We start from the raw sequence: 21,611 nt of genomic DNA on the forward strand, positions 1-21,611 counted from the left end.
GAAGGACATGAACAGACATTTCTCTGAAGACCTACAAATGGGTGCTCCACGTCACTGGCCATCAGGGAACACAAATCACGACCACAGTGCGACCTCTCTAGGATGGCTCAAATCAAAACGGTAGACATAACAAGTGCCGGTGAGGATGTGGAGAACCTGGAGCCTCCCGCGTGGCTGGTGGCGACGGGAAATGGTGCAGCCCCCATGGGACACTGTATGGCGGTTTCTCAAAGGGTCAAGCATGGAACTACCCGATGACCCAGCAGTCCCACTTGTGGGTATGCTCAAGAATGCAAAGGGTCCTGAAGAGAGCCTTGCACAGCCCTGTTCACAGCGGCAGGATTCACAGCAGCCAGGGGGTAGGAACAACCCACACTGGTCAACGGAGGAGTGGATGCAGAGAACGTGGTAGAGCCACATAAGGGAAGGTCATCATTCAGACTGAAGAAGAGAGGAAGGACCCTGACACCTGCCACGACGTGGACGGACCCTGAGGACACGGTGCTCAGCGACAGCAACCAGACCCAGAAGGACACATCCCGCAGGACCCCACTCCCGGGAGGTCCCCAGAGGAGTCCCGTCCACACAGAGAGAGAGGAGCTGGTGGGACCCAGGGCTGGGGCAGGGGGTGGGGAGTCCGTGCTTCCGGGGGACAGCGTCTCTGTGTGGGGAGATGGAACGTTCTGGAGACAAGGGTGGGGGTGGCTGCAGGGCGGCTTGAGTGTGCTTCACGTCACTGAACTGTAATGGTTAAAGTGGTAAATTCATGTTATGTGTATTTTACCATGATTTAAAAAATAAATAACAAGAACACACTCAGATTCAACAACAAAAGAGAAAGAAGGAAAGGAATAGAAGAGCTCCAAAGCGGCTCTGAGGACGCCAGGAAAGGCAGCGCTCCCAGAGTGGGAAGGAGGGCGACACCAAGGGATGCAGGGCTCACTCGTTGAAGCAGTGGGCCGCAGACACCAGCCACCGGGCCCCAATGACAGCAGCCCCACAGAAGTGTTCGTTGTTTTCTCGAAGGCTGACTTGCCACGGGAACTCCCCGGGGGACGCTTCCACGCCGCCCACGATCCGGCCCGCCGTCTTCCAGCCAGGCTGTAGACCGCAGTCTGCAAGACACAGATGCCACCAACCAGGAGCCCCAGAAGGCAGGCCCATGACCGTGCTCCCCGCATGTCCATGAGGAATCTCTCACCCCCATGTTCCTCTCGTTCAAGGACGTGCTCCAGATCCCTTGAACTTGGCTTTGCTGACTCCTTCAGGGTCTCCCCGGTCCCCCTCTGCCCCATCTCCAGCTGCTCGACAGAGGTCAAACACCCAAGGCTGCACGCACCAGGGAGTGGCAGAGAACACTTCCAACCAGGAACGCTTTCTCTGCCTCGAGCACAGGCGGCCTTCACGCAACCTTCCCTTCGCCATATTACATCTATCGCATGGTTCATGGCCAAAGGCTAGGTGCGGGTGGGAACTTCACCCTTCGGACTTGATTTGGGGTCGTGCTAACTCATAAACCAAAGGCTCAGCACCTTGCTTTCTTGTGTTTCTAGCTGCCTGGTGGGCATTTTCCTCCTTTTCCTTCTCACCACGGGCCCCTCCTTCTGTTGTCTCTACTGTGGTGTGTGCTGCCGTGCAGTAAACAGTGAACTCGGGCAGGCCCGGGCTGTCCAAACAGCGCACATTTCAAAGAAAGTCTGGCCCTTGACCACCTCCTGGGAGGAAACATCTAAGCCCTTGGAATGTTGTGTGATGAGAGCAGGTTTGTCTATCTGGGGCATTAGGTCACCCAGAAAGTTTATGCTACAGTGTGACTGACTGATGGCCTTGGGCCATGTGGTATCTGCTTGACCTTTGGGGAGGGGCTGCAAACTAAGTGTTATGGGCCGAGTTGTGACCCCTGAAAAGATGTTGAAGTTTGATCCCCCAGTACCTGTGAATGTGATTTATTTGGAAATAGAGTCTTCACAGATGATAAATTAACACAAAGTCATGAGTGAGGGCCCTAAATCCAATGACTGGTGGGTGTCCTCCTGAAAAGGGGAAATGTGGACACAGACACGCACGCAGGGAGAATGCTGTCTCAACATGACAGCAGAGATCTGGATGACACCCCTACAAGCCAAGAAATTCCAGGCATCCAACAAACCCCAGAAGCTGGGAGAGAAGCAGGAAACAGCTTCTCCACCAGCTCACGGGGATCCAGACCCTCGGACACCTTGAACTCAGGCCTCCAGCCTCCCGCATCGTGACAGGGCACATTTCCGCTGTTTTGGCCACTCCGTTTACGGCACTTTGTTCTGGCAGCCCTGGGACTCTCCTACATCAAGTGAGCTGTGCTGGTGTTACGTGGCCGTGTGAGCAACCCCCAGGGCAGACCCTGGACACCAAGGCTCGGCGAGCTGCCTGGTGGGAAACACCTTGTGTGTGTTGTCACATGCGGCTGCGGGGACAGTTAGTGCAGGGCTGTCCACGGCACTCCCCTGGGAGAGGGCAGCGGGAAGCTTGCTCTCTCCTGGTCTTGCCCACACTCTGCCCTGTGCGCCTTTTCCTTTGATGACCTTTCCACGGGGAGAAACTGTAATCGTGCCGAGAACACCTGAGTTTTGTGAGTCTTCCCAGGGAATCACTGACCCTGAGGGGGCCTTGCAGACCTGACCGAGCCGCCCATTTCGGTCAGCCTCCACAGATCGTCTCACATCCCGGTGCCATGTGCTACGAATGTCTCCTTCACCATGTAATTTGCAAGTTTCATAATTCTTATACGTACATCTTTCCGTGGAATGCTGTGTCTCGGCTTCTTTGGTGCACTTTTGTGTTCCTTGGTGAGGTTTTATGATTCTATGTAACGTCACACGCTTGACACGTTTATATGTTGTTCTCTTGATCACAGTGGGGCTTTTCGCCTTTTACTTTCTAGTCTGTTGTGACTCGTGTAAAGCACAGCAATAGCTTTTGCACGGGCTGATGTTTATCTTACGTTCCTCTTGGTGTTGAACACTCTTATTCTCTAACAGCTGGCCAGTTAATTTATTAATTCATTTATACAGACAATCACATCCACTGCAAATTCTGTCTTCCCTCTTCCTTTCCACACGTAAACGCAGCTCTTACCCTACTGCATGGGCTAGCATCACTAGAAAACGCTGGCTACTCTTACAGCATTTCAGTTATAAGATTCCCTTGCTCAAATCCCACTGCATAGAGGACAGAGGTCCAGCTCCTGGCATTTGAGGTTTTCCACAGTTTGGTGAGGACCTGTCTGTTCAGCCATATCATGGGTGCCCCCCCCCCCACTTTTCTCAGCCCAGCTCCAGTGAATACCGGGCCCGGGTGCCCATATGTAATGTGCACAGTGGGCCAGAGAGCAGAGCCAGCAGCTGACCCTAGAAAGGGGACATGGCCCAGAAACCGGCCAGGTAGGAGACTGACCACAGTGAGCCTCATCAGATCCATCGGAGCAGTCCACTCTGTCATCACACTCCGGGTTCACTTTGGTCACACACTGGCTGTTCCGGCAGGAAAAGGTGTTCCCTGGACAGTGACCTGAGGGCAGAAAAGAACCAAGTTTTTGATCCTACTCCATCTCTCCCAGCTGCAGCAAGACGTCCACAGAGTCTCTAGAGCATGGAAAACACCTGTTTTTTACTTTTTTAGCCCTAAACGTTTCTGAAATAATTTACTCGGAATTAGTACGGGGACATAGCACAAGAACGCCGGTCAGCACGAAGGCCAGGGCGTAGCCTGCATACCACGTGTACGTCCACATCTTCCAGCACCCACACGCTTCTAGCTGTCCGCTGGGCATTTGCAAGGTGAAACTGAGCTTCTCAAGTTTTGGTAAAACATATACAACGTAAAATTTACCACGTTAACTGTTTTAAGTATACAGTTCACATTTGGGGCCGGACTGTTCTCTGTGGGGGTTGAGCAGCACTCCTGGTCCTACACACTTGACACCAGGAGCCCCCACTCATTACAACCACAGATGTCCCCGGACACTGCCCAGCAACCCCTGAGGTCTGGATCACCTAGTTGAGGACTCTGTGTGGCATTCACTCTTTCTTCTTTTTTTTTTTCTTTTTTTTTTTTTAAAGATTTTATTTATTTATTTGACAGAGACAGAGACAGCTAGCGAGAGAGGGAACACAAGCAGGGGGAGTGGGAGAGGAAGAAGCAGGCTCATAGCGGAGGAGCCTGATGTGGGGCTCGATCCCATAATGCCGGGATCACGCCCTGAGCCGAAGGCAGACGCTTAACCGCTGTGCCACCCAGGCGCCCCTCTTCTTTTTCTAAACTTTTTTTTTTTTTTAAGATTTTATTTATTTATGTGACAGAGAGACAGCCAGCGAGAGAGGGAACACAGCAGGGGGAGTGGGAGAGGAAGAAGCAGGCTCACAGCGGAGGAGCCTGATGTGGGACTCGATCCCGGAACGCCAGGATCACGCCCTGAGCCGAAGGCAGACGCTTTAACGACTGCGCTACCCAGGGCTCTAAACTGTCTTTTAACAGATTTCCACCACTCTTCAAAAAAGATGGATAATGTTTTCTCTCAATCATGTTTGGCCACGCATAATCCAAAGTGTCTCAATCTTTAAGTCCTTTGCCCACACAGGACTATGAAACTATCCCCGCCCAGCCCCCTGGAGGAGACCGGTGTGCAAAAGTAGCATTTCCTGGGGCGCCTGGGTGGCACAGCGGTTAAGCGTCTGCCTTCGGCTCAGGGCGTGATCCCGGCGTTCTGGGATCGAGCCCCACGTCAGGCTCCTCCGCTATGAGCCTGCTTCTTCCTCTCCCACTCCCCCTGCTTGTGTTCCCTCTCTCGCTGGCTGTCTCTATCTCTGTCGAATAAATAAATAAAATCTTTAAAAAAAAAAAAAAGTAGCATTTCCTGCATTTGAGGGATTCCTCTGTGTACTGTAAAGAAACCTCTCCACATGGCTGCAATCAGAGAAACCCTGCAGAGGGCAGGGAGCTCCATGGGAGAGGGCAAGACATACCTGATTTTAAGTCTCTTTCTGTCAGTGGCCCTTTCTGGCTTCCTGCAGTGAAACAGACAAGATAGAAGCTGATTCAGTGAGTTCCGTAGTTCTTTGAAAACACTGGATTGCAAAGCTGAGAGCTGCACAGTCTACCACGGGAGCCACTTAAATTCTAACTTCAATCAATTTAAGATGAAATCAAATGAAACAATCTCTTGCTCCGTCTCATTGTCTGCGTGACCTGTGCTCCGGAGCCACATGGGGCCGGTGGTCACCTTAATGGGCTATGCAGGCAGCAAACCAAGGGGAATTCAATTAGCATTGATATAAGGGTTACTGAGACTCGACTAGTGCGTCAGGGTAGGTGGGGAAGGAGCATAAATGTCCCGTAGGGCAAGGTCAAGGCAATCCGTCTCTAACTTGATGACACACTGACTCCGTCTGGCTCTCAGGTCACGATGCTCCACATCGTCAGATTTCATGTGAAGTTTGGGAACACGATACGGAACCTGCATCATCCGATCTTAAGGCACAGCATTTACTCTTAGTCCTATACCAGAGTTGGCGAACAATGGCTGTGGGCTAAACGCAGCCCACCACCTGACTGTGTAAATAAAGTTTTATCGATACCCAACTGTGTGCATTTGTTTATGCACGGTCTTTAACCTTCCTGTTGCCACCGAGATCCAATGGGCTGCAGAGACAAAAGCGTTTACGCTCCAGCTGTCTGCAGGTTGCTGTCACCTGTTCTGTGCGCTGAGGGTAAAGCATCCTGCACTTTCCATCAGAGGGAGCAACTACTGAAAACCTGAAGTTTAAGGCAACTTTCAAATGCCTCCCACAGCCACCTCCTAATTCTTTCAGTGGCAGTTGCCTACTTACCTGTGAGCTCGGCGGACACAATGGTGCCATGGGCAGCCAGGGGGACGCCGTGCCCCTGCAGCCTTGCTCGGAGTCCCTGCTGCAACAGCTCCTCCTCCAGGCCCAGACTCAGTGACTGCAGGGCTCGCAGCAGGAAGTGTAGCCGGAAATGCACAAAGACACTGGAATTCCCAGCCCTGCAGGTAGGAGAGAAGCCCTTGGAGAGGGAGGGCTCCTACTGGAATCTTCCGGAATCTCCTGGGTGTCCAGTAGGGTTCCTTCACCCGAAGGAGGCCCTGACTCACCTGTAACTTAGCACAGTGCAGCCCACACAGCTGGCCTCCAACTCTGTCTTCTGAAAGCTGCTTACGAACTGCAACAGAAACAACAGCAGCACCCGCTGAGGCCATGGACTGGGTGCCTGTCCCGTGGGGACCTGCTGTGGACACACAGAGCTCGAGGACACAGAAAAGCGCCTCTTGTCACACTCAGTACACACAGCGGTCACAGAGCTGTGTCAATGACAGGGAAGAGGCACTTTGAAGTTGTTCGGATGAAAATATTGCCCTATCAGCAGATGGATGGATAAAATGGGGCCCATCCACGTGATGAGGAGCGAGGCGCCCACATGCGCTGCCCCAGGGATGGACCCAGAGCCCACGACGGTCAGGGAGGAAACCAGACACAGAAGGCCACACAGCGTGATTCTACGTGTGTGACACGTCCAGAACAGGCCCATCCACGGACGGAAGGGGGCTCGTGGGGGCCGGGGATTGATGGCTAATGGGGATGGCAATACTTTGGGAGTGATAGAATGTTCTGGAACTAGACAAAGGTAATGGTTGCATGATTTTGTGAATACACTAAATGCCACTGAATTGTTCACTTTAAAAATGGCTAATTTTGGGGCTCCTGGCTGGCTCTAGTCAGTAGAGTATCTGACTTAAAAAAAAAAAAATTGATTGATTTGACAAAGCAAGCGAGCACAAGCCGGGGGAGGGGCAGAGGGAGAAGCAGGTTTCCCACTGAGCAGGGAGGCCGACAGGGGGTCTGATGCCAGAACCCAAGGATCATGACCTGAGCCAAAGGCAGACGCTTAACCGACTGAGCCACCAAGGGCCCTGAGCATCTGACTCTTGATTTCAGGGTTGTGAGTTCAAGCCCCACAATGGGTGCAGAGATCACTTAAGTAAAACTTTAAAAAAACAGTAAATTTTATATGAATTTTAGACTAAGAAAACCCTGCTTTGTGCGAACAGATGCTACTAGAGCTTGCTTATCCTTCATGTGCTGTTTGAGGGACCACCATCCACTTCTCCCGGGACTGTCTCAGGTTTAACACAGAAAGGCTCCCATCCTGGGAACCGGGGTGGGTGGTTTTGGAGGTGCTGTCCCCAGTGGCGTCAAGGCTGGGAGTTCCTGGGAGTCCCTCGGGCACCGCATCTGACCTATACGTACAGTGACAAGATGTCCCAATTTACCTGCTCGCCTAGTGGAGTTATTAATAGCGTCCCTGTCCGTGGTTAGTGTTCTGGCCTGTGCGGTAAACCCGGTCACCATGCCTGCTCTCGGAGCTTCAAATACACAGCTCTCCCTCCTAAAACTCCCTCCAACCTGTTTCTCTTATCTCCACTCTCCATGTCCACGTCCCTACTGCTTGCATTCAGACCTGCTGGCCCACAGAACAGTCCACAAATTTCAGCAAGTGTTCTCCGCCTGCCCTGCCCCACGTGCCAGCCACTGGTCACACACGGCTACTGAGCATCTGAAACATGGCTGGTACCACAGAGGAACTGGTTTTTACATTTTACATTCATGCTTAAATTTCAAACAGATACTCCAGTTACCAGGAAACTCTTTAAGTATATTTGGAGCAACTTAGGTATGTAAATGTTATGGAGTCTACATATCGATCAAGTACTCCTGATGGAAACTTAGCATCCATATTGAGATGTGAGTGCAAATGCGCACTGGGTTTTGAAGACTCAATGCAAAAAAGAAAAAAAAAAGAATATGCACTGTCTCTTCAATACCTGCTTTATCTATGTCGATGACATAAGATGATAATATTTGGGATGTTCTGGGCTAAATAAAATATATTATTAAAATTAAACATACCTGTTTTCTTTTCCTTAATGTAGCTGCTAGAAAATTTTAAGTTATGCATGGGGCTTGTGGGGTTTTTTTAAAGATTTTATTTATTTATTTCACAGAGACAGACAGCCAGCGAGAGAGGGAACACAAGCAGGGGGAGTGGGAGAGGAAGAAGCAGGCTCCCAGCGGAGAAGCCTGACGTGGGGCTCGATCCCAGAACGCCGGGATCACGCCCTAAGCCGAAGGCAGACGCTCAACGACTGATCACCCGGGAGTCCCTGGGGCTTGTGTTTTATTTCTTTCGGACAGCTATTCAGGGTGTGGGACCGAGATCAGGAAACTAACACCCACAGGCCAAATTCGAGCCATTGCCTGTGTTTGCACAGTTCAGAAACTGAGAACGGTGTTTGAATCTTTAAATGGTTGAAGAAAATCAAAAGAAAAATAATATCTCATGTCACACGGAGATTATTTGAAGTGTGTATTTCAGTGTCCACAAATAAAGTTTTATTGGCACAGAGCCACATCCACTCACCCTCCAGTCCTCTGCGACACCTCTCAAGCTGCCTCATGCCAAGCTGAGTAGTTGGGCCGGAGAGTGTCTGGCCCCGAGAAGCCAGGGATCTTGCCTGTCTGGCCTTAGAGGAAAAGTGTGCTGACCCCGGTATGGCCGGGGGTGACCCAGCAATGCTGCCCTGCTTCTCTCAGGTCTTATCACACAGCCTCCAGGCCACAGGCAGACTGCTCCTTTCAAAACATGAATGCTCACCTAGTGACCCTCCTGCTTCTCTCTTAGAATGAAATTTAGAATACATTCTTGAGATATAATTCACCTACCTTAAATCTTACCTTTTAAGAGTGTACAACTGGATGGGTTTTAGTGCATTCACAGAGTTGTGCAGCCATCACCGCAACCAATTTTCAAACATTCCATCAGCCCAAAAGCAACCCCATCTCCCCTAAGAGTCATACCCCACCCCCAGCGCCCGGCTCCCACAAGCCCCCTTCCCGTCCGTGGAAGAGCCTGTTCTGGACATGTCACCCCTGTGGACTCACACGCCGTGGGGCCTTCTGTGTCCGGTTCCCTCCCTGAGCGTCGTGGGCTCGGGGTCCATCCCCAGGCAGCGCGTGTGGGCGCCTCGCTCTTGCTCGCGGCTGACGGACACTCCCGCGCATGGTGGACTCCTCGTGTTTATCCATTCACCCACCGATGGGCATTTGGGTGTTTCCACTTTTTGGCTCTTGTGAGTCCTGCTGCTGTGGACATGGGTGTGCGGGCTTTCTGTGTGACGTGAACTTTCATTTCTCTTGGGTGGACACCTACGCACAGAACCGCTGCATCATGGAAACCTTGTCTGACCTGACCGACGGCCTACCTGCTTCCACGGCAGCCGCCCTCTTTCAGGTTCCCACCAGCCTGTGTGTAGGTTCTGATCTCGCCCCTGGACTACAACGTATAGCCTTTCCAAGTGCCTGTGCGCCCAGCACGGGTCAGTCCCCACCGATGCTGCACTCCCCTGCATTCCAGAGCCCGCCAGTGCCGGCAACAGCGGCCTCATCCTCTTCGCCCCATGTGCCCTCTTCCCTGCCTCAGTGCCTGCCTGGGCTTCCCCCCTGCTCTGCTCTGCTCGCCCGGTCACAGCCCCTGGCCGCCCTCACCAGCCTTTCCAGAGTGGGCGTCAGCATGCCGTAGTACTCTGAGGTCTCTTGCTGCAAGCTGCGGGCATACTGGACCCCCTGCAGCTCAGCCGTGTGCTCCACGTCGACACCCTGTGTAGAGAGGGAGGCTGCGGACAAGACCAGCGCCCCGTGAGAGAGCCCCACTTCAGGGTCGGGGTGCAGTTAAGTCAGCTTCAAAGGCCCCCAGCCACCCAGGGGCCACTACCCTGGTGGGCCGACTTCCTGGGGGCCCCTGAACAATCACTAACAGTGTCCCCTTTCACCTCTCACACGTGTTCTGGGTTCCATGACGTCCACTATGGTCACCCACCTGAAGGCGCCCAGACGTCCCCTGGTTTTCTGAGGACAGGACTAGCTCCTGCTCACCAGTCTCTCCAGGTGTGCCTGGCTCAGGGCCTGAAACTGCCTTCAGCCAAAAATGGCTGAAATGGCCTCGGCAGACCCTGTCTCCAATCTGGAGCAATTTCCACCAGACGCCACAGGGGCCTGACCACAGCCACAACCCTTGGACCAGTCCCATGATTCCACCCTGTGAAAGAACACGGGTTTCCAAGTGTTGGAAACACTGTGTCAAAAGTACACAACAGCGAAGACTCAGACCCATAAACACGGGTGGGTGGGAAGGGGCAGAGCAGGGGCAGAGGAGCGGCCGGCACGGCGGCGAGGCTGCACGTGGGCCATGTGGCGCGGGCGGCAGCTGCCCGCAGGCGAGCCCAGCACCACCTGTACACTTGTCCAGCCACGTCCCACATGCCTGCTCTGCTCCAGTCACAGAAAGTACACGAGAGCCGAGACGAAGAGTCACAAAAAGTTTTAAAGTAAAGATTACAGTAGCAACCACTGAAAACATGGCTTTCTAACTGTTGAAAATGTGTTAGAACTCACAAAATGACACACTAGCAAAAAAAATGATCATAATTAAGATTTACCAAAAAAATGAAAGCTGTGACCACATAAACCATAAAAGCTGGGTCCCAATTCTATGTATTGTGAACAAATATTCATCTAGGTAGATATTTAGATCTTTGTTTATTCAATACAGTGGAATACATGTTGTGTGCCAATTCCAAACACAGTTTCTTTTCTCATTTGAGAAGTGAAAAATAGAAACGAGCGCCCTGTCGTATGGGCCAAAGCGTTTTTGCTCCATACCACGACTAAGCCCGTCTTTCTTTCTTTTCTTTTTCTTTCTTTCTTTCTTTCTTTCTTTCTTTCTTTCTTTCTTTTTTTCTTTCTTTCCTTTCTTTCTTTCTCTCTCTCTCTCTCTCTTTCCTTTTTTATCCCCACTACACCCAACGTGGGACTTGAACTCACAACCCCAAGATCAAGAATCGCCCGCTCCACGGACTGAGCCAGCCGGGCGCACCCCCCAAGCCTGTTCTCCCTCTGAAGTAATGACAGACCCACAGGAAGCTCAGAAATAGCAGGGAGACCCTGTGTGCCCGACGCCCAGCTTCTCTCCAGGCTAACATCACCAACTAAAATTTGCGCTGTGTGGGAAGGGAATACATCTTAATTTTAATTAAAGAAAAATTTAAAAACTGTGTAAACGCTTCTTGAGTCTTCCTCAGTTTAGGGGTCCTGTTGGGGATTGTATTTATGTTGCTCTCAACATGTGTGTGCGCTTCTAGGATGCCCCTGCCTCCCCTAGCGTGACACACGCACACACACGCGCTCACACGCACACACACTCACAGCACAAAGTTTCCTGCCTTTGACTCCCACAGCCGTCGGGGGGCCTCTGCCAGTCACGCCAGGCTGCGAGATACTCCAGACGTTCCACGATATAAACACAAAATATAACCAATAGAGACGCGTGCTACATATAAAAATCAAGGAAGCCCACACAGGATCGCCAACTTACTGTTTTGCCACAGGAGAACCCTTTCTCTCAAACTGCCACTTATTACCATTATCTTATGAATGAAAGGTGACTTCGCATCCCCAAATAAAACTGCAGGAAGCTCAAAACAAGCCTGTTTCAGAGCAGTGCTGCCCAGAACGTCCTGTGATGACGGAATGTTCTAGATGACGCTGTCCAGTGCAGCGTCCGTGAGCTGACTGCGAAGGTGGCGGGTGGGGACGAGGAATTGACTTTTTTTTTAAGTAGGCTCCACGCCGGACGCCGAGTAACTCACGACCCTGAGATCAAGACCTGAGCTGAGATCAAGTCTGACGCTCCACGGACTGAGCCCCCCAGGCGCCCCCAGGAAATGCCTTGTAAGTATTATTTAACATTCACTGCTTTCACTCTAACCAGGCCCGGGCGCGGGGCTGCCGTCCCCCGCAGCACTGAGGCAGACAACACGGGAAGAGCTGCTGTCTGTGTGGCTAACAATGAAAATGGCTCGTGGGGAACGTCCACATAAACGTGACGGGGAATCTAGCACATGCAGTGGAAGGAGCGGCAAGCCCCCAAAGGGTGTGCAGACCCTACTGTCACCTCGCGCATTCTCACAACACAGCACGGGGTATCATCTCCGGACACGCGCCTGTGTGTGTAGACCTGCGAGGCTGTAAACCACGGAGACGTCACAGGGAAAACCCGGGACTTCGTGGCCAGCTGCGGTGACTGGTTCCATACTTTACAATAGGACAACACTGTGAACGGACGTAATGGACCCACGTGGTTCAAAATCAGAAGCCACCAAAGGGCATCTGGTGACCAATGTCCCTCCTGTGCTCCACCGCCTGCTGTCCTACCCAGAGGTAACCGGTTAGTCAGGCTCTGAAACTTCCTCCAGAAAGACAACTGGTGCACACAGGAAACGTGTTTCCCTTTCTTGCCACTCGGCACCTCTCCCTACTTTTTCTAACGTAGGCATCTCTAGATCATTCTGCCGAAACGTAAAAAGAGCTTCCTCTGTTTATAACCGCAGCCCCACACTGTATAGCGAGGCCACGGTTTTGTATGGTTCACCCTAAATCATATGATTACCCACTGGAAGCAAACATGAAAACAGGGGCCATAGTGAATTACAGGAGCATAAACCACTGTTCATGGGGGGGGGGGCAGGGAAAGAGAGACAGGGAATCTCAAGCAGACTCGACACCCGGCACGGAGCCTGATGCGGGGCTCGATCTCACGACCTTGAGATCACGACCTGAGCTGAAATCGAAAGTCGGACGCTTATCCCACTGAGCCACCCAGGCTCCGCACTGTTCATTCTTTACACTTCAAAAAGTATAAGTAGTTTTCAAATTTCTCAATATTTAAGAGTTCATTTCATTGTCCGTATTTGTCTCCTTTTTCACCCCATGCGGAAAACTTCCCAGGAGAGCCTGGTCCATGGAAAATGTGAATACCTGGTGCCTGGCCTGCCCATGCCCCCACCCACCCACCCCAGACCGCCACCCAGTGCACACCAGGCCCAGGCTCCTGGCCTGCCTGACTTACTCCTGGTGGCCTGAGGGCCAGCCTTCAGTTCCATGCCTGCATGCTCAGCCCTTTGATTCTGGGATCGTAACATGGATACCACTGAGCCACCTCGAAGTATCTTTGTGCAAGTCGCCCGGTGTGTGAACCCGTGCAAGCCCACAGCCGCTTACCCATGAGGACTCCCAGGGTGACCATGACAATGCTGGTGGCCACCACCGTGGAGAGGGCCACACGGCAGCACGTGGCATCCAGAGCTGGGACTTCCTTTGCTGCCCCAGGCACAGGCTGTAAGTCACCGGTGGTGGGTTCCATGGCTCCTAGACACGGGGAAGGTGACCTGGATGCCAGCAAGAAAGGACCAAAAAACAAGGTCAGAGCTGGAGGATGCTTCTTGTCCTCTAAGCAAGGGTTTCACTTGTGCATATGTGCCAGCCTTCCACAGCACCCTAGGCACCTGTCTCAAACGTCACAAAACACGGGTTCAGGGGCGCCTGGGGGGCTCGGTCCGTTAAGCATCTGCCTTCAGCTCAGGTCATGATCCCAGGGTCCTGGGATCGAGTTCCGCATCAGCCTCCCTGCTGAGCAGGGGAGTCAGCTTCTCCCTCTGCTGCTCCCCCTGCTTGTGCTCTCTCACTCTCTCTCTGACAAATAAGTAGAATCTTTAAAAAACAAAAACAAACAAAAAAACCCCACAAAACATGGGTTCAGTGGGACTGCTGGCTGGGCCTGTGCATGTGGGCTCCCTGTGCGCCGCTGGGGCCAGGAGGGATGCACGACTTTCCTGTGACCCTTGTAACAAATCACCACAAACCTGGTGCCGGGAAGGAACCAAATTTATTACTGAGCAGTTCTGGGCTCGGAAGTCCTAAAACGCAGGGGCGGGCAGGGCTGGCCCCCCGGGGCCCCAGGGAGACCCGGCTCCTGCCTCTTCCTGGCCCATGACACCCCCTCCATCCTCACTGCCGGCAGCGCGGGGTCTGCCCGTCTCTGGGGCTCCCGCCCTCTGCCTCCCTCTCCTGAGGACCTCGTGAGGACGCCGGGCCCCCGGGGAGCCCAGGCTCGCCCCCACCTCGGGGCCTTGACAAGGTCCTCTCTGCCGCACGAGGCAACAGTTACAGGTCCCGGGACCGGAACGGGGACGTCTCGCAGCACATGGACACTGAGCGAACAAGATGGAGCCTGGCCCCGGCGCTAGCTCCAGTGCCCGCGGCGTCCTTCGTGGCCCTGGACTCTACGCGACCACCCGCGGCCGCCAGCATCCCCGCCAGAGGGACAGGCCTCTGCCCTCCTCCGCTGCCGGTACGCCAGGCACTGATCCTCCCTAGGGCCTCAGCTCCCAGAGGACCGGGAACAGCCATGTGCTCCTCTGTGTTCTGGCGTCCAGCGCGCCCCTTCAGGCAGTCTCGCGAGAGATCCGAGACAGGGGCGTGGGGGGGGGGCTGTCCCACTACAAGGGGGCCTTGATCATAGTCTCGCGAGAGACCGAGACGAGGGTCCCACTAGGCCGGGCCTTGAGCGTAGTGTCGCGAGAGATCCGAGCTGGGGTCTCACGAGGTCGCCCCTTGATCGCGGTCTCGCGAGAGACTCCGCCGAGGCCGGCCGAGGCCTTGTTGCAAGTTCTCAGCACCGGAGCGCGAGGCTGTGTCCGTCAGGAGCGGTGCGTGCTACTCTTTGGTCTCCTGGGAAGGCTGCGAGGCGACAAGAGCAGCTGCGGCCTCACCGCGCCGGCCTCCAGCTTCCGCCTGTCAGGTGCGCAGAGGGCCGCCCGCCGGGCCACCTTTCCTCCAGGGACGCCCGGTTCTGGGAAAGCAGCCCCCGCCCCCCCAAGTCTGCGGATCTCCTGCACGCACCCTCTCTGCGCAGGCCTCCCCGCCTTCCCCGCCGGGCTCCGGCCGTGGGCGCCACGACGCCGCAGAGAGGGAGGCTGGGGGAGCCCCCCTAGTCGGTGCGCGGAGGCGGCCGACGGTTCCCAGAGGTCGCAGAGCTGCTTGGGGGCCTGTGGGCACGAATGGCAGGCCGGGGTGTCAGGGGGAATACTGGGCACCCAGGTACGCTCGAATTTCAGATGAGCGAAGCATGCTTTTGTGGCATAAATGTGTCCCTGGCGTGGTTTATTTTACGTGGCTAGTTGGCTAGGTTATGGTGCCGGGTTTTCCGGTCAAACATTATTGTAAGTATTGCCCTGAAGCTGATTTTTAGAAGTAATTAACTCTTTTAAAAAAGATTTTATTTATTTATTTGAGGGAGAGGGAGAGCACAGAGGAAGAGAGGGAGAAGCAGAGGCCCCGCTGAGCAGGGAGCCCGATGTGGGACTCCATCCCAGGACCCCGGGATCATGTCCTGAGCGAAGGCCGACGCTTAATGGCCCGAGCCACCCAGGCTCCCCCAGATGTAATTAACTTCCAAATTAGTAGAGGTTGAGTAGAGCAGGTGACCTTCCCTGTTGTGGGTGGGGCACGTGCCATCAGTTGAAGACCTTTGGAGGAGAGGAAGGGGGCTTGGGCCGCAGCATCAACTCTGCCCTGGGTCTCCAGTCTGCTTTCGGGTTTCTGACTTGCCAGCCCCCATGGCGTGTGAGCCAGTTCCTTAAAATACCTCTCTCCTTCTTGTTGGCTCTGTTTCTCTAGAGAAACTCACTAATACGGTCCTTCATATGTCTTGTGCAACATTTGGGACATCCTTATGCTAAAAAAAAGTATTTGCTGTTTATTTGAAATTCAGATTTGTGTGACTCTGCTATACGTTCATTGTTAAGTCTGGAAGAATATGCTGGGGCCCAGCCAAAATATTCCATCCTCAAGGGAGTGTGTCCCTGGTGGGAATGGCCACTCCATGCCTCACCGCCACCATCTGGAGCTGATGAGAAAGGGGAGATGTGCGGGGGTGGCGGGGAGTGAGGCTGTATAACACTTACCCCTTTATTCTTACACTTGAGCTGAATTGCCTTCTGAGGAGCCAGGGAATCTCTAAGAATCACTTGATGAAATGTTTTAGGGACAAAGACACCAAGATTCACCTCTGTGATTAGGCCTGGAAACTCAAGTTTAGTGTATGAGCTCATTGACACTCCCCCAACCAAACACACACACACTATATTCATTCAGCCCCGGCTGCCCCTGCTACCCCCCCCCAAGCCTGTGGGTTTTCTAAGGATGCCTGTGTTCTCGGAATTGTCTTGTCATCACTGTCATTAGGGCACAGAAGGGGCCCGATGCTATTTAACATCGAATATAGAAGCACTATTCATTCAGCTTTCTGCCCATCTGATATTTATGACGGGCCAGGCCTGGATGCTCTGTGCTGAGTACCGAGCCCTGAATGAGGTAGATGAGATTCTCTGAGCTCAGAGAGCTTAAATCTTAGTGGCAGACACCCAAATAAATTGAAATTACAGCTACAATTAAGGCTGGAAAATAAAGATGTGTCCACGGGGTTTTGAGTCTATAAAAAGGAGCTTTGATCTAGACAGGGGGTCAGGAAGGGTTTCCTGGGGGAGGAATGTGTTATCTGAGTTCTGAAGGATAAGCAGGAATTCAGTAAGTGCCCATGGAAGGAACAGATTTCCACACAGCAAGGACAAAAGGCATAAAGCCCTGTAGCAGGAGGGGGGCCAATGCAGAGAAGGTGTGTCTGTCAGCTGCTGCTTCTCAGCACATTACCGCAGATGTAGCAGCTTAGAACAACACACAGTCATTTTCTTGCAGTTTCTGTGGTCAGGATACTGGCATATCTCAGCTGGGTCCTCTACTCAGGTTCTCACTAGGCTGCGAGCGAGGTGTTGGCTGGGCTGCATTCTCATCCGGAGGCTCAGCTGGGGAGGGATCCACTTCTGAGCTCCCTGTTGTTGCCAGAATTTGTTTCCTTGCAGTTGTGGGGCTGAGGCCCCCACTTCCTTGCTGTCTGTTGACCAGGCGCTGGCCTTAGATCACAGGCTCCTGAACACAGCAGCCACTTTGTCAAGGCCAGTGGGGGAAACTCACTGCAGTGTACTAAGATGGAGTTGTACAGAATGTAAGGCAGCAATGGGAGCCACATCCTGACACCTTGCTCATCTAATGGGACCGAATCAAGGGAGCAACCATGGCATCATAGTCAGCACTTCTCACTCAGAGGGAAAGGGTTACACAGGGCATGTGTGCCGGGGGGGGGGGGCAGAAATCTTAGGGCCCTCTTAGAATTCTACCACAGAAATCACAAGCAGTGGCAGTCTGAAATGCACATGGGGATAAGCAGGGTGCATATCTCACTGGATTGCAAATCTAAAATTACTTCTAGAAAATTAATGATTCCAAGAAGAAGTCATAGCTAATTAAATAAAATATTTAGCTGAGATCAAGAGTCAGACACTTAACTGACTGAGCCACACAGGTGCCCCTAAATAAAATATTTAGAACTGAACAATCTTGGATATGCTTCATGTCAAAATACTGGATGCAGCCAAAGCTGTCCTTAGCAGTCACTGTCAGTGTCACATCAAGCCACACAGCTGGACAGATGCCAACTAAACGCTGTGGTCACCAGAGTCTGACTGATCCTGCCTAGAAAACACGGATTGCTGGCCTCAGTGCACACACAGCACCACTGCCCCAAGGTCCGCTGCCGGAGTCCTGGTGTCCTTGGAAAAGAAGGCCACGTTTTGGGTTTTGCTGTCCCAAGCAAAACCCCTTCTATGTACCAGTGGCCCACGGAGTACTCACGGGGTCAGTGTGCCTGCTTTCTCTTCTCTTAATTTTTCCTGAAGAAGCATCTGAGAAGGCCAGTCTGGCCAGAAGAGAATGGAGTGGGAATTCAAGGGGATAAAGAGATCTCGTTAAAAGGATATGTAGGCAGAATTTAGGATTGCTCAAAAAGAAAGCCCAGACTTTGTCCTCAGTTCCTGGGAGGCTGAAGCAGCCATGTGGGCATTCAGTGAATCAGTCAGTGAATCAGTCATGCCTATGCTGTGGAGCCCCAGTAAAAACTCTGGGCCCCAAAACTGGAAGTTAGGGGGGCCACCTGGATTGGTGATACTCCATGTGTGTCATCTCGTGTGCCCTGAGAACAACGCCCCCTGGCTGGACGGGGGAGAGAACGATGGAAGCGCCATGCTTGGTGTTTCTCCTGGTGCTGTAGACTAATGTCTATGTGTCCCCAAATCCATATGCAGAAACCCTACTCCCCAAGGTGATGGTATTAGGAGGTGGGGGCTCTGGGAGGGGATTAGGTCATAGGGTGCAGCCCCTGTGAATGGGATGAGAGCCCTTATAAGAGAGGCCCCAGCGAGCTCCCTGACCCCCCCCGCCCATGTGAGGACACAGCGAGAATATGGCCATTTGTGAAGTGAAGCAGATTCTCACCAGGCATGGAAGCCACTGGCACCTCGAACTTGGCCTTCCAGCTTCCGGAACCATGAGCCACTGATGGTGGCTGCTAGAGCCGCCTGAGTGGACTAAGCTGCCCTGTGCCGTGCCGTCCTCTCTCTGATCTTAACCTGACATGTTGATCCCTGTGAACCATAACTGTGGCTACAACAGCTTTTAGTGAGTTCCGAGTCATTCTAGGGAATTGCCACACCCACGAGTGGTGTGGGGGGATCTCCCTGTGTGTCTCCTGGGGCTGCCAGAACAGGGCACCACGAACTGAGTGGTTCAAACAGCAGAGACTGATTCTCTCCTGGCTCTGGAGGTCAGAAGTCCAAAATCAAGGTGGCGGCAGGGCTGGTTCCTTCTGGGGCCACAAAGGGGAACCTGCCCCAAGCTCGCTCCTAGATTCTGCTGGTCACAGCAATCATGGTGACCCTTGGCCTATAGAAGTGTCACCTCACGTCTGCCTCCGTCTTCCCAGGACGTTCTCCCCGTGTGCATGTCTGTCCAAGTGTCCCTTTTCATAAGGACACCAGTCATATAGGACTAGGGCTCACCCTCATGACCTCATTTTAATTTGATCACCTCTGTAAAGACCCTCTTTCCAAATAATTATTCTGAGGTATTGGGGGTTCGGACTTCAACATGAAATTTGAGGGGACACAGTTCACTCCAGAACACGCCTGCACTTGCACAGGGCATCAGACGTGGGGGCAGTCTTCACCTCTGACTTTATAGTTGGCCGTACACTCCTCACCAAGGAAGAATTAGAGAGATTTCACACCCGTTAGGATGGCTGTTCTCAAAAACAGACAGAGTAGATGAGGATTGAAATCGGAAGTCCCGTGGGAATGGAAAATGGGGCGGTCGCCGGGGAAAACGGTATGGTGACTCCTCCAACAGTGAAATACAATTACCATGTGAATTACTTAGAATTGTCACAGGGTGACCATAGGAACCAGCAATCCCATTCGAGGTCTACACCCAGAGGAACTGGAAGCAGGGTCGTGAGGCTCTTGCACACCTGTGTTCACGGCAGCAGCATCCACAGCAGCCAGGAGGCAGACGTGCCCCACGTGTCCATCAGTGCATGAAGGATGAACACAGCACGATCCGTCCACGCGCTGGAACACGACCCAGCCCTAGGATGAAGGGACCCCGACACCTGCCACGACGTGGACGGACCCCAAGGACACTGGGCTCAGCGAGAGCAGCCAGCCCCAGAAGGACACATCCCGCAGGACCCCACTCCCAGGGGGTCCCCAGAGGAGTCCCGTCCACACAGACAGAGAGGAGCTGGTGGGAGCCAGGGCTGGGGCAGGGGGTGGGGAGTCCGTGCTTCCTGGGGACAGAGTCTCCGTGTGGGGAGACGGAACGTTCTGGAGACGAGGGTGGGGGCGGCTGCAGGACGGGGTGAGTGTGCTTCATGCCGCGGGGCTGTGCACCTGGGGACGGTTACGGTGGTGAATTTTACGTCATGTGTTTTATCACAAGAAGGAAGGAAAAAAGAAGTGGAAAGGAGGGAGGGGAGGAAGGAATGAAGGGAGGGAGGGATCAGGAGAGCGAGAGAGGAGGCACATACACTACAAACTGGAGGAGCTGAGGAGGACGCCAAGAACCATGGGGACTGTTTCCATGCAGAAACATCCAGAATGTGGAGAGCCAGGAGCCAGCCTCTGAACAAACGAACTCAGGAGAGGCTGAGCCGCCTGCTGGCTGCACGTCTGAGTCCTGATGAGCCCTGGGCTGGACTCGCACCAGTGCATTCGCGCCCCGGCACGACCCCCACGCGGCCTCCTCCAAGGGCAGAGAAACCTCATCCGGCAGTTGGCAGGCGTGGTGGAGGGCAGATAAAAATCAGGCTACAAAATCTGCCTTTGAACCAAGCAAGGCTCAGAAAAGGCAGTGACTGTTTGGTCCAGACAATCTGACAGTGTCTCTGGGCACTTCTACAGAAATGGCATTTTGCTTAGACCCTGTGGCAGGCAGAATAGTGGCCCCAAAGATGTCCATGTCCTAGTCCTTAGGACCTTGGGTATGTCATCTCGCACATTAAAGGGACCTTGCAGGTGGGACCTTGTCAAGGCCCCCGAAGTGGGGGTGGCCCTGGGTTTCCGGGGGGGGGGCTGGCATCCTCAAGAGACAGAGGCAGAGGTTGGGAGTCCCAGAGATGGGTGGACCCTGCGCTACTGGTGGTGAGGATGGAGGAGGGGCCACGGGCAAGGGATGTGGGGTCTCTGGAAGCGGGAAAAGGCAAGAGCCAGATCTCCCTGGGGCCCCAGGGGGACCAGACCTGCCCACACCTGGGTTTAGCCCTGGGAGATGCATCGTTACGGCGGCAGCTGGAAGCTAATACAGGCTTTTTGTGGGCAACGCTGACCCAGGAGAGAGAGTTGAGTGTTGATTCAGGACATTGGGCATCTTTATAGGAAAAACACCCTGAAATCAGGACTTGCCCTTCCCCCAGAGCGCTCTCTAGTCAGACAGAAGGAGTGCTGGTCATCAGAAGACCAATATGCACACTCGGGCTTTAGTCCAGCTCATTTTGTGACCCCCAGGAAGGTAGTTAACCTCTTCAGGCCTAGTTACGGCCAGTGATCGGCTTTATCCCTTTAGTTCTCTGTTCCAGTGGCACGTGGGGCGGCAGTATCATTTTTGTCTTCCCAGATCCTTTTCTTTGGGGAAGGTTCACCCCAGTCATGGTGCCCCACCCACCTGGCCACCAGACACGGCTCTCATGCCCACCGCCATCAATGCCAGGGCCACACTGGATCCGGGCCTGTCAGTCACACTGCCCACCCCCTCACTCCTGTCAGCAGTTGGCCCAAGAGGTTGTACGTGACTGAAGCAAACCAACCAAGGTTCTTCCCTGAGTTTCAGCTGTATGAAATTGCCCTTTTTCTAGACCAAAAACAACAGGACATGATCAATTTCATACAGTTCAACTAATAATGAAAAGGAAGAAGCATTCTTCACAATGGGGCTCCCAAACTGCCATAGGTAGGCTTGGGGCCATTGGCTGCCATCTTGACTGCCAACAGGAAGAAAGATGAGATCAATGCCTTGAAGGAAGAGACCAGGTGGACGTGAGGGGCACAGCCAGGCAATAATTTCAAGGGACAAGACAGGGTGACCCAGCTCTGCCAGAGGCCAGACCTTCTGGATTGCCCAGGCAAGGGAGCCAATCTTTGCTTGAACTGCTGCAGGATGGGGCCGTCGCCTTATAAGATCAAGATTTATGGCTCATGGACAAACCAAAACAGGGCGCAGTAA

At 53.3% G+C, this 21,611-nt stretch overlaps 1 protein-coding gene across 1 annotated transcript in view; it reads right to left on the reverse strand.

Annotated features, from left to right (window-relative positions):
* The window catches only part of TMPRSS9 (transmembrane serine protease 9), a 31,483-nt gene extending 18,175 nt beyond the window's left edge, over window positions 1–13,308 (reverse strand). The window contains exons 1-6 of the mRNA XM_040629678.1: window positions 13,167–13,308; window positions 9,598–9,724; window positions 5,861–6,007; window positions 5,001–5,038; window positions 3,433–3,546; window positions 944–1,115 (exon numbers count right to left, since the gene is read on the reverse strand). Coding sequence (XP_040485612.1) covers window positions 944–1,115; window positions 3,433–3,546; window positions 5,001–5,038; window positions 5,861–6,007; window positions 9,598–9,724; window positions 13,167–13,308 — 740 coding nt within the window. The remainder of the gene's footprint in view (window positions 1–943; window positions 1,116–3,432; window positions 3,547–5,000; window positions 5,039–5,860; window positions 6,008–9,597; window positions 9,725–13,166) is intronic.
* Between the last annotated feature and the right edge of the window lie 8,303 nt (window positions 13,309–21,611).

The sequence above is a fragment of the Ursus maritimus genome, unplaced genomic scaffold, assembly GCF_017311325.1.
Source record: "Ursus maritimus isolate PB19 unplaced genomic scaffold, ASM1731132v1 scaffold_14, whole genome shotgun sequence".
In the NCBI taxonomy this organism is placed as follows: Eukaryota; Metazoa; Chordata; class Mammalia; order Carnivora; family Ursidae; genus Ursus; species Ursus maritimus.